This window comes from Cornus florida, unplaced genomic scaffold, assembly GCF_030987335.1.
Source record: "Cornus florida cultivar Cherokee Brave unplaced genomic scaffold, ASM3098733v1 CherokeeBrave_3.0.0_Hap2_Chr05, whole genome shotgun sequence".
Lineage (NCBI taxonomy): Eukaryota > Viridiplantae > Streptophyta > Magnoliopsida > Cornales > Cornaceae > Cornus > Cornus florida.
Window position 1 is genome coordinate 46,059,929 of NW_026775575.1, and position 17,877 is coordinate 46,077,805.

The 17,877-nt window shown below is 34.2% G+C and overlaps 1 protein-coding gene and 1 long non-coding RNA gene across 3 annotated transcripts; both read left to right on the plus strand.

Annotated features, from left to right (window-relative positions):
* Nucleotides 1–618: 618 nt before the first annotated feature.
* Nucleotides 619–3,184, plus strand: LOC132309234 ((+)-neomenthol dehydrogenase-like). Its single transcript, XM_059807559.1, has 5 exons — nucleotides 619–710; nucleotides 1,232–1,475; nucleotides 2,098–2,178; nucleotides 2,265–2,450; nucleotides 2,574–3,184. The coding sequence occupies exons 1-5, from the start codon at nucleotides 667–669 to the stop codon at nucleotides 2,940–2,942; spliced, it is 924 nt and encodes a 307-aa protein (XP_059663542.1). The 5' UTR covers nucleotides 619–666; the 3' UTR covers nucleotides 2,943–3,184.
* A 5,412-nt stretch (nucleotides 3,185–8,596) lies between these two features.
* On the plus strand, nucleotides 8,597–16,884 carry LOC132306390 (uncharacterized). Of its 2 annotated transcripts, XR_009481964.1 has the most exons (5): nucleotides 8,597–9,282; nucleotides 9,449–9,532; nucleotides 11,445–11,677; nucleotides 14,416–14,492; nucleotides 16,016–16,884. It is a non-coding gene; the product is annotated as an uncharacterized LOC132306390 (long non-coding RNA). The 2 variants fall into 2 exon arrangements; XR_009481963.1 differs by lacking the exon at nucleotides 16,016–16,884 and having other exon boundaries at nucleotides 14,416–14,751.
* Nucleotides 16,885–17,877: the final 993 nt, after the last annotated feature.

Genomic DNA, 17,877 nt, shown 5'->3' on the forward strand with positions numbered 1-17,877 from the left:
CATTAAAAAATTTAAACTAAAAAATAAATGAGATACCACTAGACCTTTCCTAAAATGCTCACTCATTCTAAGCTTAGCTTATTTGTTTATATATTAAATAAAAAAATACTTTTGTATTTATTAAATAATTACTTAAATGATTTAAATTATATATTGATTTGAGTTATGAAGTAACACCTTAATATATTATTAATAATGAGACTGAACACGTGATGTTGTAACTTGTAGGCCCCACAAAGAAATGCAACCAGCTTAATTGTGAAAGCAACACTGGGACCCAACTATGAAGAAAAAAATAGAGTAAAAGAATAATTATGGAGAGTTGAATACTCGGACAAATCTGATTATGTGAACTAAATCGATTTAAAAATTTTCTAAACCTGAATTTTAATGTCAAAAAAAGATTAATGGACCATCCAAAAATCTGACAACATGATTCCCATTTTATTACTATTATGCCACAATCAGGCCTCTCTTTTGCAGTACCTGCCCATTAAAAGATAAATAGAGTGCACAAATATGGACTTTTGATTCAGCTATAAAAGTTCTAGCTATCAAATAGTATATATATATATATATATATATATATATATTGAAGTTTTTGAGTTCAATAGGTTCAGCATACAAGCTACAACAAACCAAAGAAGAGACTCTTCACACCTTCAAATGAGTGCAGAAATGGGAGACCTTGGAAAGCAAGCACCAGAGAGGTAAGAAGTTGTTAAAGTTCCTCAGTTGTACAGTTTTTTTTTAGGTGGGCCTTAGCACATCAATAATAATGCTCGATTTGGAGATCATATGTTTGAAACAAAGAACAGTTATTCACATATAAAAATAAGACTATATACATCAAACCCAGGGCCGGCCCGGACCCAAGGCGATCAAAGCCGTCGCCTAGGGCCTCAGAATTTAAGGGGCCTCAAAAATTTATAGGCCCATGAATGGTGGGCCACCAAAAAAAAAAAAATTGTAACCAAATGCAACAAATCATCTAAGGGGCCTCAAAATTTATAGGCTCATGAATGATTGGCCACCCAAAAAAAAAGCTTGTAACCAAATACAGCAAATCATTTAAGAGGCCTCAAAAAAAAAAATTATTATTATTATTATTATTATAAAGGGCGTCACTTTTAAAGTTCGCCTGGGCTCTCAAGATTTTTTCAATCTCAGGGCCGGCCCTGATCGAACCCTCTCTGAGTATTGGTGTTTGATCTGTAGATTGGTGTTGTAGGTATGCCGTGGTTACTGGTGCAAACAAGGGCATTGGCCTTGAGACTGTTCGGCAGCTTGCAACCTCCGGCGTGACCGTCGTGTTAACAGCCAGAGACGAGGAGAGGGGTAGAGACGCCGCGTCGTCACTCCATGAGTCAGGTCTGTCAAATGTAGTCTTCTACCAGCTTGATGTTCAGGACCTTGATAGCATCAATTCTTTGGCCAAATTCATACAGATTCAATATGGAAGGCTTGATATCTTGGTAAGGATGATATTTAACAGAGTTCGGTAACAACCATATCTTTGAAAATTACAATGATCTAGATGATAAGATATTGCTGTCCAGTTTTCTTTTTTAATCTGGAAGTATGTGGTTATGGTTTGAATTGTTTATTATGTTACACGAACTATTCAAACGTAGTTGACGTACAAGTGTTCTGAGACGGACCAGAAATTATGTAAAGGGAGGCGGCCTTTAACAAGATAAAAAAAATTCAAACCATTAAGTGGGGACAATAGTGAATTTTTTCTATAATTTCAGTAGGGCAGTAATAAAATTTTATAGATATGTAATCCAAATATAGAAAAAAAGTAGGTATAAAATAGTGAAATAAAAATTTCAGCGGGGCAATTGCCCCCACGGGCCTTGCATAAGTCCGTGCCTGTCTGTGTTAGACAAGTAATACTCAATATGCGTCTGAAATGTCCATGTACTCTATTTGGTAATAAATATGTTGACATTTGGACACAACCACACCCACACATGTACCTGAGTTCGGGTAACATAGGTATTGCTCCTGAGATATTTTTTTCATGTGTATAGATGAATTAAGTTATGTAAATCATGAATATGGAAAAAGTTAAAAACTCATCAAGTTGTACAGGTAAACAATGCTGGGATTTCTGGAGTGATAGTTGATGAGGATGGCCTAAGGGCCCTAAACGTAGATCCATCCTACTTGGGGGTAAGAAAAAAGTGTTGATTGCTTGTGCTTTTTCATTGAACACCCACTAGACACCAATAATCCGTTATCACTTTTTGTCAGCACAGCTCTCAGGCAAGGCAACCAATTTGGTACAAGGTGTGATTAAATCAACCTATGCAAATGCAGAACAATGCTTGAACATCAATTACCATGGTTGCACGAGACTGACAGAAGCTCTTCTTCCCCTGCTACAGCTTTCCACTTGCACAGGAAGAATAGTAAACGTCTCTTCCCTCCGCAGTGAATTATGCGTAAGTACAGATTATTTTCTTCATCATCACCCAATCCTCATTCTTGTTCTTGTGATTAATTAAACTTATATGTCACAGAGCCTGGTCTGCTTATGTAAACAACTCTTCCCCATTCTTTTGCAGCGGATTCCCAACGCGCAGACAAGGAAGGAACTTGCAGATATAGACAATCTGACAGAAGAAAAAATTGATAGGATACTGGAAAGGTTTTTGCATGATTTTAAACAAGACGCGCTTGAAACTAATGGATGGTCAAAAATGCTGCCTGCATACAGCATATCAAAGGCCACCCTTAATGGAGTTCTTGCCAAGAAGTACCCTAACATGTTAATCAACTGTGTCCATCCTGGATATGTTAATACTGCTATAAATTGGCATAATGGGACTATGACAGTGGAAGATGGAGCTAAAGGTTCTGTCATGTTGGCTCTTCTACCTGAAGGAGGTCCTACTGGTTGCTACTTTGATCGTACAGAGGTCGCTGAATTTTGAATATCCCTATTCTAATTGCAGCTAGACCATCTGTTCTTGCTGAATTTTATATCCCCGCTGTTATTAGTTGAAGATAATAAACACCTGGGGGTCCAAATAAATCCATGCCAGTAGTATTTATTTTGAATTCAATGTTTTAGTTTGTTGTTTTTCTTTAATTCGATGGAAATTGTTGATGCATAAACCTGCACAATCCGGAGTAGAATGCCTTTCTTGCAAAAAAGGAGTAGTGACGACCGGTGCAGTGCAGGTCAAGTGTACTCAGATGGCCAAGTTAGTACTTGACAATGGAATGTTAAGTTAATTATTTTGTATTTAATTTTTGGCGTTCCTCTTTAGGTTGACTGATGACTTCTTTTATAGAAGCATTAATGATGTTAGTGTCCTGCACGAAACTGATTTCTTCTCCTTATCACAAATTGCAAAGTCATCGGAGGGTGGTAATAGTTATCTCTACCTCTTTGACTTTATTTATCCCTCCCTTTGGATTTCCATTTCACTTGGATTTCTTAATGAGTTGAATATTCCGTATCAATTGTCCCCTATTCCCAAGTTTGTCTGTCAAACTTAGCAAATGTTAAGTTGCATTCGCTCGCCTTTTCCTGAGACTGAAAGATGTTTTGAAGATCTCATTTCTGCAACCAACCAGTGTGCGATATTTGGGCAGTACCCCTAACTTGATGGTCTTTAGTTTGGAACTATTCTCTCCATGAGAGTCTTTAGTTTTGCTTTTTTGCTTTCGATGTATGTCTAACAGAAATCCTTTTATTTTTAACGTTGGATTATGATGTTGTTAATGTGGATGAAACATATTTGATCGTCATTGATTCACCCTTTAGTAAGCGGAGTAATTGACCCCTATCCCTTTCGGGGGAGAGGGCCTTTCAGTACAGGACACGTCGATTTGATCCTTTTTAGTACGGAGAATGGCATTTTATTAGCTTCATTAATTCGAACCCTTAAAATACAGAACACTTTTATATCAGTCTCTTTTAGTACAGAGATGACAATTACGAACTTCATTTAGCTTGGGCCCTTATAGTACATGACACTTTTATATTAATCCCTCTTAGTACGGGGATAACAATTATGAGCTTCACTTGCCCATGTAGTAAGGGTTATCTCAAGATGTTAGCTCAATTAGCACTGGCATCTGTCAACATTTTTTTTAAGCATCCAGCTCACTGAGATTAGCCTTGATGAGCTTCAATTTCTAAGAAACCTTGAACATATGGGAAATCCTTTAGATGAGTGCTCCAAATTTCACATATTCACTTCAAAAGTTTAAGAAAAAAAATTTATTGGAATCCCTTTTACACGGCGAGTTGAATGTCTATCTTAATAAGGATGTGCAATGTTAGAAATGCCTCATGGGGGAAAATCAGTATCGAAGTTAAGGTAATTCAGATTCCATGCTTCACTTGTGAGAGCTCTATTTAGCTTCCTAAATATGATATCATAACTTAGCTTGTTGTCGTTCCAAGTGAGACATTGCCTAGTGAACCTCAGATCCTCAAATTCAGCCTCTATTATAAAATCAATGAAATGTTCCTCCACTTGTACACACCAACCATTACGACACCCATTTCTTTCAAATAGAAATCTTGCTGCATTCAAGTTAACTAAGACAGTCAAAGGGTGTTGCACGAAACACCTGAATAGTAGGTTATCCAAAGAAATTGCCTCCCTATTGAAGTAGTTAAACCATAGACAATAGAGAACACGAAATCATTCTTGCCAGTAGCAGAAATACGGTATATAGCCTCATCAGAGCTATTAATTATTGCAACGTCAAAAGCTAAAGTCTTCGAAGTGATCATCTTGAACCTCACTGATGAAAAAAATAATTATGGTTACGGACAAATACAGTTGCTAACATATGACCTTAGCCACAACATCAATATTTGACATAGAAATTAAGCTTCGCATGCTAAGACTTGTATAAGAAACTTCACAAATATCAAGACATAAGTAAAAGCTCACTAGGGTTTTTTAACTAAAAGATAGCATAAATACCGGACACCATTTATTTCGCAGATGTGAAATGATATGTACTTTTATATTATACATTATATAACGAATTTTTTACTATCTACCCATACCTGGAGAGACTCTCTTCATATATTGTAATGCCCCGAATCAAAAAGACACAGTTCATGATAAAACGGAATAGGCCGGACTCTTACTCAAGTCCAAAATGTAAAAACTAATGACAAAAATGGCCATACAACGTGGTTAACAATACTACGACATCCCCTAGGGTACAAAGGTCTCCATAAGTCAAACTCGAGTCAAGGAATAGTCAGGGAGTGGACTTAAGTGGCCTACATAAGGTGTTCAACTAACAGGGGGGTTTGGTCAGCTGGAGCCTTTGGTCATTTCTTAAGTCACAAAAATGATTTGTCTAAGGATTCAAAATCTGAATTAAATAAGTTAAGGCTAATTAAAGTCATGGAAACATCATATATACATAAAGGATATGGCCATCTAGGCCTCAATACATTATTGTACAATTATCTTATTAATTTTACAAGGATCAAGACTAAAACATGTCATGCTCTTAAACTCCAACGTCATCGACACCAACTAGCAACTCCAAGGCAGGTATCCATTCCTGAAATTGTTGTCAACAGGGTGAGCTTACAATGCTCAGTAGATGATGTACAACCTACCCTTTCTAAGGCCATGCAACACACAAGCAAGCATACACAACGCATTGCTAAGGGGAGCATGCTTTCAAACAATGTTTGCGTCTAACGTTCACATACAAGTCTCATTGAAAAAATCCTACAGAAGCATACGTTGAAATAATGCTCTATCTCTAACATTCGCAAAACAAATATAAACAAGATCATCCTATTGGAGCAAGCCTTCAAGTAAGGTTCTTATTCTAACTTTCACATTTTAAATATCAACAATTCGTTCTACGGGAGCCTACTTTGAACTGAAAGTTATCTAGCACTCATGCTTCAATTCTCAAATATCTTACATCAACATAAATATTCTCATACTAACATAATTGAATGAATATTAGCAACATAGACGTAACATTTCAATTTACCTCAAATACATGTCTATGCATTACGAACTCAAAGATAAACTCACACATGTAGCCCAAACTCAAACGAACAAAATATGAATTAGTTAACAACCGAATACGGGGTACCTCCCCGTATCCCTACCCTTGCTTCATGTGTTACTAGCCCGTCAATAACGATGCCCGCTTGATCAAGTATTGGGATTTTCAACCCTAGAGTCATGCCCTTCCTATTTCATCCACAACAATCCTTTTCAAAAACATTGTTGCATAAACTTAAAAAATCAATGCTCACCTATGATTCACACCACACACATACTCTATGCTATGGTTAAAGATAGATATCAAAATAATTTCATAGAGTTTAATCACAAGTAAACAATATGTTCCATTTCAACATTTACTTTCATTATTGCAACAATAATAACACTAATATCGTATTTCACAACATCACTTTCTCATAGACATTTTATTAAACACTTAACATGCATTTGACAATTAAAATCAAGATATGTAATCAAGTATCTTCATACAACATAGTTAAAGCAATCCTACCATGAATATCACAAGTTCACTAGAACGACTCAGCAATTGAATACATGTACTCATTTATAACATACTATAACTCAATTTCATACTCGCAACATTTATTCAATTAAGAAGTAAAGAACACATTGTATCTCTTATGATTTTCAATAATTTACCTCCAACTTAAAACAGTCACAATAAATTCAATTCTAAAACAAATTACGTAAATACAAAACCAATTCAATGTTTAAAGGCTAAATTAGTTTAACAAAATCCCTTCTCAATTAAGGCAGCTTGATGCAAAAGTACAGAAAAAATTCTACTCATAAACCAGAATTTTCAGCAAATAGCTCACAACTTCAAAAATTCATAACAAATTCATCTGTAAACCAAAATATATGAAACTAAAGCCTAATGGAAGCTAAAAGGATAAAATTTCATACTATGATTTTAGTTTTATAGAGTCCCTTGCCGAACAAAACAATTTTAATGAAGAGTCGGAAAAATTCTGTTTTACAAAACAATTTTCGAGCAACTAGTTCCCAAATTCAAAAGTTCATATCCATTTCATTTCAAGATCAAATTGCATTAAACCAATGGCAAATAAAAGTTAAAAGACCATATTTTCATGCTATTAATTCATTTGAACAAAATTCATCACAGCAAAGTTCAGTATAGGGCTGAACATTCACTTTCGACAATTGTAAACATATATAACCATAGTAATCACATAAAATACTCACAAAACCAAAGTTAAGGGAGGTTCAACACCCCTATCTCAAATTGAAGAAAAGCCCTAAATTGTCCAATGATAAAACTACTCCAAAATGAAAACCAAGACCACCGGAGATCTATAAACTTTCCCTCTACAACTATCTACAATTCACAAGCTAAGTAGATGACAATGCGATCTAAATCATACAATTACAAGGTGAAAAGAAGAAAAAGAAATGACTCAAACAAAGGGAGGAAAATCGCTTTCCTCTCACTCTCACCCTTCATATTTATCCTGGGATAGTGGAGAATGGGTCCCACATGCTCCCCTCCTCAAATTACCACTTTGTCCCACTAAACAAACTATATAACTCACATGATTAAGGCCACACAAATGAAAATAAAAATAATTGTCTAAAATAATAAAAATAAAGTAAATGATGTTAGTAAAAATTTTCAAACATTAAACCTTACGGCCCATAGGGGAATGTCTCGGGCCCACAGACCCGAAATGGATGAAATGACTCTAAATGAATTTCTAAGTGTCCGTGACTTGAAGAGATGTCTAAAAATAATCCTAAAACCTTGAGGCACGTATCCCCACACAACATAAGTAAGCAATGCACATGAAACGGAAATGCAAGAAGAAGGGAAAATAAAACTCGGCCGTCACATATATACTCAGTTTGGCCAAAGATGTCATGCATTTTGTAAGGATGTGTCCCTTTTTTATTTTTCACTATTTTCTTTTTTCATCATTTTCGAGTATCTGGTCAAGTGGGGCCGGACCGGGTCGAGTGTTTGGGAAATTTTTTTAACACTTTTTATTTATTGGTTTTGGGATATATTGGACCTATATATTTAAATTGGGATGTTTTGGACATCATATTTATTTGGGATCATTTGCATTATTACTTTCTAGATATTTTCTAATTTTTTGGCCATTTCATAAATTTGGCTTTTCAGGTGCCACCTTTGACATTTTGAAATTTTGGAAAGATATTTAGGTGAGATATAAGATTATTTGACAATCATTCTCTCCCTCACACTTTCTCTCTCTCACTTTTCTTCTTTTCTTTTCCTTTTCCTTTTGGATCTTGGTTTCAAAACCCGGTTTGAGCTCCTTCCACTTGGATTTTGCCGACACCATAGGAGAGTTTTATGATGGGGACACCAAAGGCTTCAAAAGTCTTAGTTTTGTTTTTGATTTCGAGCAATTTGGGTTTTGGGGGCCAAGTTTGGGTTTAGATTCAGAGGCGGCCGTAGGAGGTTTTGTCGTTCCCCTCGCTTTTCTTGTTACACCCTCGGAAGGTTAGCTCTATTGAAGCACTTTCCATTTTGGAGGTTTTGAGATTTTTATCTCAATGAGGTAGGGATTTGTGTGAGTTGTACGCAATGAAATATTTAGAAAGTTTTGTACTTTTAGAAACAGATCTATTTCTTTCTAATCTTTACTTATTTTAGCGATTAAATAATTTATCACATGTAAGATAAAATAAGGAATTTTTACATATAAATTGGCTTAATAGCCCATATTTACATATCCATTAAGTCAAAGTACCATAGTTTCAAAAAAATGTATTTGACTAAATTGCTTAGGTGGCACATGAATTTTTACTTTAAAATTTGTGTTACCTAAAGTGCCCTTCTCTCTATTTTCTGTGCTGCCTAAAATGCCCTTGTCCATGTTACAATACATTTTACCTTTAGAGCCCTAACGTCATTGAATTCTCTCATTCGTGCAAGAGCCCTCTCGCTCTCTCTCTGCCCTAACCCTCACTGAAATCTCATTCGTGAAGCTCAAAAGCCCTCTTTCTCTTTCCCCCTCTCTGTAACAGCCATTTTACAGTCATTAGTGCACCCTCTCTCTCCCCCTCTCTGTCTAACCAGCGAAGCAAGACCAGGCCACACATCTCGGCATACAGCATCAACAAACATGGAGGTCTTCTCCACTTTGTTTCTCTCTAATGACCGATTCCATTTGCTGTGAAATGAAGCCAGACCTAGGTTGTATCTCTCTTTCCTTCACAATTTAATTCAAGGATGAATCTAGGGTTTGAGGTAATTTTTCATGTATTTTTCTATCTATAATCTGTGATTTTGGTATAGGTTTTTAATTTTTTTTTCTTTAGGTTTTCCATATATTTTGCACATCAAATCCAAGATTTCATATTTATTTTTTTTTTCTTTTGGTTTTCCATCTAACCCTAACATTCCATTCGTGCAGAGCCCTCACCCTCATAGTCTACTCTTGTCGCTGTTCTTCTTCTTGGTGGTCCATGTGCTTCGTGAACTTTACTCCACTAATTTGGTAAATACTCTCTTTCTCACACACACACACACTCGTTTACTGAATGTGTGAATTAATTATTCTATTATGAGGCTTTAAATACCGCATCAGTGATCTTTTACTTCACATGAATATCTGGAATGTAAAAACGTAAGTCAAATGTTTTGGGTTAATCGGTATAATGACAAGCATGTTCACCTGTACCTTTCATCACCATCTTCCCCTGTTCTTGGCACTTTGAATTCCTGTTGTATGATGCGTCAACTAATAACCCACTTACATTAATTGTACAAGAGCATCATTAATCATGAAAACGAATTAGATTTTTCCCAAGACCTTCTGTCCTTAAAATCATTGACAGTCCACGACCTATACATATTCCAAACTTCACGTTGGCTTGTTGTAGGAAAAAATAGTAAAAGTACATTAATTGCAAACATGTCATGCCCCTTTTTCTTTTTCTTCATAATGGGAATTATTGTTGCCATCATAACAATTGAAAATTCAAACAATCACATGGCTAAATATTACTAAAAAATAATGCTATCAGTTGCTCCCCCCCCCCCCCCCCCCCCCCCCCCCCCCCCGGCGGCTGAAGGACTCTTAGTTGTTTTTAATCCGTCCTTAATATCCTGAATTCTTGTAGAATTTCAAAGTGTTTATTTCTATAATTGACACATCAGTCGATGACAAAAACAATGTACTTTTAATATTGTCCCTACATGTAATGTAACTTGAAAAGTGTACATGCAAAGTGAGGTTATAGAACTAGACTGCATACATAACTGATCAAATTAAGGGTATGAATTATATACAAATTAAATAGAATTAAATATGGTAGTATATATATGTATATATATATATTGAAATGGGAATTTAGTTTAAGTAATTCATTTAATTTAACATACCTGTAAAAGTAGTTAGGACAATCTCATACTCCTGTCCAACCTTGACTTGAGACAATGGTAATGGTTAATCTTCTAAGTAGTCATCTGTGGCTGAATTAAGGCAGTACTCTTGCAGTGGTATGAACTTGAAATAAAAAAATGTGGGTACAACTGCGAAAGTAACATTCTCTAGTGGAGAAGAAGGATCCACATTCACCCCAATCCAACTCTCTGTGGATCCATAGTCCATGCTCACTAACGGCAAATTCAAGGCGTAATGCCTTAGTTTTTTCAAGTATGGTTGCATTGATCCTGTCATTATAGAGTACACATACTTCACATTTGGCCATAGTTTAGGAATTAGACTAAACCAATCTAGATCCTTCAGCTCCTCACAACAATCTTGGATCCTCGAAGCCAAACATAGGTTTGGTGTGACGATGTCGAAGACAGCTTTTCTCATCTTTGGCAAGGTGATTTTTGGAGTAAAAGTGCATTTTCTAATGTCATTGCATATGTCTTTCCATAGCTCTTCGAATGATCGAAATGCTTGGAATGTGCTGTAAGTGAATGTCGACATTATGAACTCTACTTGATCAAAGAAGAAGAGGCCAAAGAGGAGGTGACAGTATGTCTAGAGCCTTTGGGGACTATTGTATTACGGATTTTGAACTTATATCCGTCCCTGAAGTGAGTGAAAGACATATAACCAGCAGAGACCAATTTGTTGTGTTGCCAACCAATGGGATATGTATGGCACTTTTTGGTATTTATCACTTGTTCTTTTTTATACAATGACAAAGAAAAACACATGTTTGTTTCTCTATATTAAATGTCCAAAACTTGTAAAAGATCAGCTGAACGAATACGTTTCAAACTCACGAGCATAATTGACATTCATCACTTCAAAATATGTGATATCAGTTATATAGACAATATGTTTTCTTTTTCCATTCTTACAAATTGTTTCTTATGTCAGAGTATATTTTTCTATATAAAAAACAGTTCAGTGAAAGCTAATAAGAGCTTCTATATTTCTGTTAAAGGTATAGGATGTTATCTCCAATCAAGAAGCAATTGAAATTGTACCTTCCACACCTGAAAGAGAGAAGTTAACTAAATGTCTGGTTGAATGCACTATCGAAGCATGGAAACGCAAGAGGCGCAGTATTGCAACAGACGGTGTTTCTGCTATTTGTCTTTTGTTTCACACTTCACCCTCATCTTAGGAAATTCATTCTGTTACTATGTCAAAATAGTTGTGACGAAAAAGAGCAAGGTATTTGCTCCTTCATTTCCATCATTTTGTATCGTAATGTTTTTCTTTTATTCTTTTTTCCCAATGTGTATCATCATAAGCATGCATGTCTGGACTAAGAAAAAAAGAAAAAAAAAAAACAAAACAAAACAAAAAGTAAAGAAAGAAAATAGAAGTATGATTCAACAGAATTATTGAGTAAATTTTCTTATTGAATTAAAAGCTACACATGAAAGAATTTTGTAAGCTTGGCTTAATGGGTTATTGGTATTAGTCAAAATTAGACAATATGTCATTCATCTTCGAGAGTGGTAGCATTTAATATCTTTTGTATTGCCAAAAAGAAACAATTACAGGGTAAAGTAGTTCCGAGGATGGTTGCAGACCACTTATAATGCCGTTTTGTCATGCAAAATTGATATGTACATGTTTTTTATTTCACATTTATATATCCCTCTTGGATCAGCATATACAAACTTTGATAGGAGAGAATAATAGGTCAGTTAAAAATTACCCCCAAAAAATTAACTTTTTTAATTATATAATCATCATTAAACTGGAAAAGATGAGATTTAAAAACGGACTATATAGACAATACTTATAAGAACTTAGAAGACCAGCGACCGGCGATCATTCCATCTCAATTTGTGCATCTTATTTTCTAGGTTTTGACCTATTGCACTATTTTGTTGACTTATTTTCGTTGAGAATATATTTAGTAGCTAGAGTTCTCATTAGTTAATCATTGTTCCTAACTTCAAAGTCTATGGTTTATCTAGTTTGGCCTATTGGTGACTGGTATGTGAATATGGCCTGGGAAAGTTTGTATTGTGTCTAAAAAGGTGACTGTTTTCGAATTTGGATGTTACAATTGTTCTTGTTTGATTTATTCTGAATTCGATTACATTAATCGGAATGAAGTTTTTATTTCAATGTGGTTTCACTATATGTAATTTCATGGTGTATTATTATTATAGGCTTATGCGCCTTCTTTGACAAAAGCTAATTTGTTCCCTGAGAACAATAGGTTTTGACCAATAACTTTTTTGTATTTTGTTGATCATTTTCTTTGTTAAATATGAGTTGTAAAATTTTGTTGTAATGACTTTAATTGAAAAATCAACTTCATAATATGCAATTAAAATGGTGGAAAAACTGCAGTTTATCCTGTTCATAAGAGAATATGTTTGGCTGAGAATATAAAACTTGTTTAAAACTTATATAGCATGAGTCTATGGCATACACTGAAATAGATATGATCATTTGGAAAAAGTACCCAATCTCAGACTATGAAGTTTAATTTATTTTCCTTATTAAGTTCTCAATTTGTCTTCTCTAATTTTTATATCCCCCTGGCTGTCATTGTTTTCCTAAATTACTTATTAAATTTTTTTTTTTTTTGGCTCTTTTGTCTAGATGTTGTCAAATCATCACATGGCTAAAATTCATGTGATGTCTGTGAATTGGACTCTATATTAGAAAACATATGATGACATAGAGAGATATGTGAGGTGTCGTCAAATCATCACATGGCTAAAGTTAAAAATAGTGGTGCTAGGTGTATAAACACATGAACTATTATGAAAGACACCCCTATCATGCCAAAAAAAGAGATGTGTAAGTCCCTTTTGTCAAATCATGACATGGGTAAAATTCATTCACATGTATGTAAATTGGGCTTTATAAATAGACATATGACATATGCACAAAACCATAACATTAGCACTAGTAAATCTCAGTTGTTGATGTATGGAGCGAAAGTATATAGAGCGAAAGTACTCGTTAAGAGATGCGCGGATTGAAAGTAGTAGTTATACATTCTTAATCGATCTCAAAACTATTCTATTTTTAACTCCTCATATCGATGGTTCATTTTTTATGTAATGACGACTGGCATGTAATCGTCATCTCCTCCATTGGGATTTGGTATGTATTTATTTTTCAATGTGTTCAAGTGTGTATTTATTTTTCCTTCAATAAAATAAGTAATTGTGTTTCTACAAATGTACCCTGTATGAAGTTGAGAACATGAGAATTCGCTCATGGAAATATAAATGGTTGTGTTGTGCTTGCAAATGTAATAATATTTTTAGTAGACCTTCTTATGATTCTCGGGGACCTTATAATTAATTGGACTATTTTTTTATTTTTTTTTTCAACTTTAAATGTGTAATATTTTGATATGTTTAACTGTATATTGAGATGTAAAATAAGTTATTCTGTTTCCATAAACTCTTCTAAATATTATCAAAGCAAAAATAAAGATTTATGCATTTCATAAAAATGCTACATAAATATAGCCATATATGCATTTACATAGTGGGTCATGTGCCTTAAATGACTATTTTTTTACAGTGTATAGGGGGTCACATGCCTTAAGTGACCATTTATTGTGCATAAATGGAGGTCGAGAAATTGTTGCGGATGGAGTGTTTAAACTATAAGAACATGAGTTCTGTTAAAGGGTTGGAACTACTTACATTAAAAGTCAAGTACATTTGCTCCCATTACCTTCCCCAAGTATGTAACTGGAAGTTGCCATATGATCTTATATATTTAAATCAGTTGATTCTTGTAATAGTTTCTCTTGTCTTGGTTTTGTTTATTTCTGTATGTTGTTTTGTTCGTACCTTTTGGTAGTAGTTTTTTCGTTACATTTTGTTTATCAATGATGATGATATCCATTTGATTCATAAATGATAATCTTGCTCTTTCCCTTTTTTTATTAGCATACTGAATTTGAGACTTGTATGATGCAGTTACTTGCTTGGATTTTGTATCATGGACAATGAGGTGGTTTTTTGACAAGTGCAGACTGAAACTCAAGTGCTAGAAGGTTTATAAATTTTTCAACAACACTACTAGGAAATTGATGATTTTCTTGACAAATGGATTTAGTTCCTATTTTGGAACATTGATGAGTGGTGAATTAGAGTAGAAAATTCATAAATGATGAATTTTTTAATTGTAGAATGAATTTTTTTGTTGTAGTGATAGGCAGACACATTAAAGCACAACTTGAAAATGATACATGTTAAAGATAGAACTGACATATGATTTTATGATATAGAAAGATATGCGAGGATCTATCAATTTATCACATAGCTAAAGGTGCATAAAAACATTAATGCCACTATTATGAAAGGCACCCCTTTAATGTCAAAGAGAGAGATGTGTAAGATCTTTTTTTTTAAATCATCACATGGTAAAATTTACATGTCTGTGAATTGGGCTCTATATTAGAAGACATATGATGACACACATGTTAAAGATAGAACTGTAATATAGAGGGATATGTGAGGTGTTGTTAAATCATCACTCTGGCTAAAGTTAAAAATAGTGGTGGTAGGTGCATAAACACGTGAACTATTATGAAAGACACCCATTTCATGCCAAAGAGAGAGATGTGTAAGTTCCTTTTGTCAAATCATCACATGGGTAAAATTTATTTACATGTCTGTAAATTGGGCTTTGTAAATAGATATATGACACATGCACAAAACAATAACATTAGCACTAGTAAATCTCAACTACTGAGTGTTTTTGAGCAATAACGGGGAGGTGGAATTCATAAAAATACTTTATAAAATTAGTAAAGATTCATACATTTCATAAAAATACTGCATAAAATTAAACTTGCATAAAATTAAACTCAACTAGTGAGTTTTTTTAAGTTTTTTTGAGCAATAACGGGGATGTGGAATTACAATACGTGCCATTCGGAAAATCGCGTGTCTGTGCCTTACACTCATCCCGGTTTGTGTATATTCCAACATTTCAGCCAATGAAACAAAAAATTAAACATTATCCAAATAAAGACATTACATAATTGTTATTTTTTTCACATAGATTTGTAAGTGCACTTATAAATAAATACATTACATAATTAAAATGCAATTAGAAATCTATTTGGAAAAAAAAAAACATTATAATAACTTTAATTAAATAGAATCAAAATAAAGACATTGGCTAATCAAAGTGCACTTAGAAATCTATTAGAAAAATAGATTTCTTAATAGCTTTGATCAAATAGAATAAAAATAAAGATACTACATAACCAAAGTGCACTTAGAAATCTATTTAATAAAGAAATTAACATTATAATAGTTTTGTTAAAATAAAACCAAAATAAAACATTAGATAAGTAAATTGTACTTACAAATAGGAATGTCAATACTCTGTCTCATGACAACAATTAGATATTTATAATAACTTACAAAAACGAAGGCTTTTTCTTGATGATGTGACTGATGAGCGCTGAAAAGTGCGCATTTAAACCCCTTAAGATCGAGTATTCTAGGACCTTTATCTATCTTATTTTTTCGTTTTAGACTAATTTCATGTTATTGCCCTTTTCAGGTGCTTATCCCCAAAAAAAAGTCAATTCAGCCAAATTAGAGCAAAAAAGAAGCAATCTCAAGCTGAATGGAAGAATGGAGAAAAGTGGAAGTAAAGTGGTAAAAATCAGCAAACTTCGATCGATCAGGAATATTTTCGATCGATCTCACCTCACCATGATGGATCAAACCCCTTGTCCTTATTCTCAATAAATTTCATCTTCGATCGATCCAACTTCCTTCAGATTGATCAAACTTCCTTGATCTTATCCCTACCTACCACTTTTGTCTTTTTCCCAAAATATCCCAAAATATCTCAGAGATTTGTCGTATTCCAAAAAAGCGCCGCCAAGGATTGATCGATCGGGCCTTAATTCGATGGATTTGGCCACAGTTCAATCAATCTCATTTGAATTTGATCGATCGAACCTCCTCAAGTCCGAATTAAAATAGAGTACATCTCATTAAAAGATGGCTCGTGCTGCAATCATTGAAGGGACCCTAGTGCACGAGACCTGACCATTAGGTGTGACACTTGAGCTACCAATATAAGGATTTTGAGCCATTTTTACATCACATCTCAGCATAACTTAGATATTTCAATACATCTCATATCACATATCTTGGAGAGGAGGCTAGAGCTTAGAGAGACATACACTATTTTGGAAGTTCTTCCATTCTTCTAGGGTTTTCATCAAGAAGAAGAGCATTTCTACCATGGAGATGGCCTTTGAGGGTTGGATAACTACATCAATGAGTAGCTAAACATCTTCTTGGGGATAGAGTTAGCCCTAAGCATGCCTTCTAGACCTTGATGTTCTGTATTTTGAGGGGATTTGTGTTGTAATCTTGTCTTGACATTTGATTTATTTATGAATCTTGTTTTTACAATGATTGTGCTAATTAATATTTCCAATGGATCATTTCATTCTATTCATTTGTCTATGTATGCTAGAATAGATGTTAATGTGTTTATTTCTTAGTTTTGTGATATTAATGCATGCCTATGTGTATTGATGCTATGAATCTAGAGATTGTCAAGACATAGTTCTTAAATAGTATACTCTTGTGATTTGTTTGATGGTTCGTACTCATTTCTTAATGGATTATGCCTCTACCTTAGTTTAGTTAGTTTAATTTTCATGTCCTTAGCTTAGATATAGTGTAGTTGCTTTACTTTCTTAAATGTGAGGACAATCCATGCTTGTTGTTTGATGTTTCATACTTATGAATGCAAGTAGTACAATTCTCTAACTTGTTGCTGTGTTAATTGTGAGCTTAAAGGAAGGATTAATGGCTTAGTTTGTTATATTGTACTATTTACTAGGTTGTTTAGACAATGTATACTTAATTAGTCAATCCATGCTTGTTAATTCAATCAATCACACCTCTTTATATTGCAACACATGTTTCCCCTCATTTGTTACACATTGAATATCTAGAATGATGATGTTTAGTGGTGATCTCTAGATCTCAAGACCTCTCTCTCTTATTCTCTATCATTTTATTTACTTCAATTGCTTCGTATTGAATTTATTTACATTGTAGTTTAATTAACAAATCAAAACACCTTTTGATCACTCGACCTACTAATTCGACCTTGTTTCCATATTAACATAGCCCCCAATCCCTTGGAACGATCCCTACTCGCCCTACCTATATTATTAGTTAGAGTAGTGGCACTTTATAAATTTAAACTTGGCCACACTTTTATTGCAATTTGTTGGTGCATGCAACGACAGCCCCACAGTCAAGTTTTGGCACTGTTGCCAGGGATTGATTTGGCAACACCGTGTTTTAGAAATAATTAGGAATTAGTACTCTTTTGATCGTGTTTTTACTTTATTTTCTTTTTAGTTATTTATTGTGTTTATTTTTTATTGG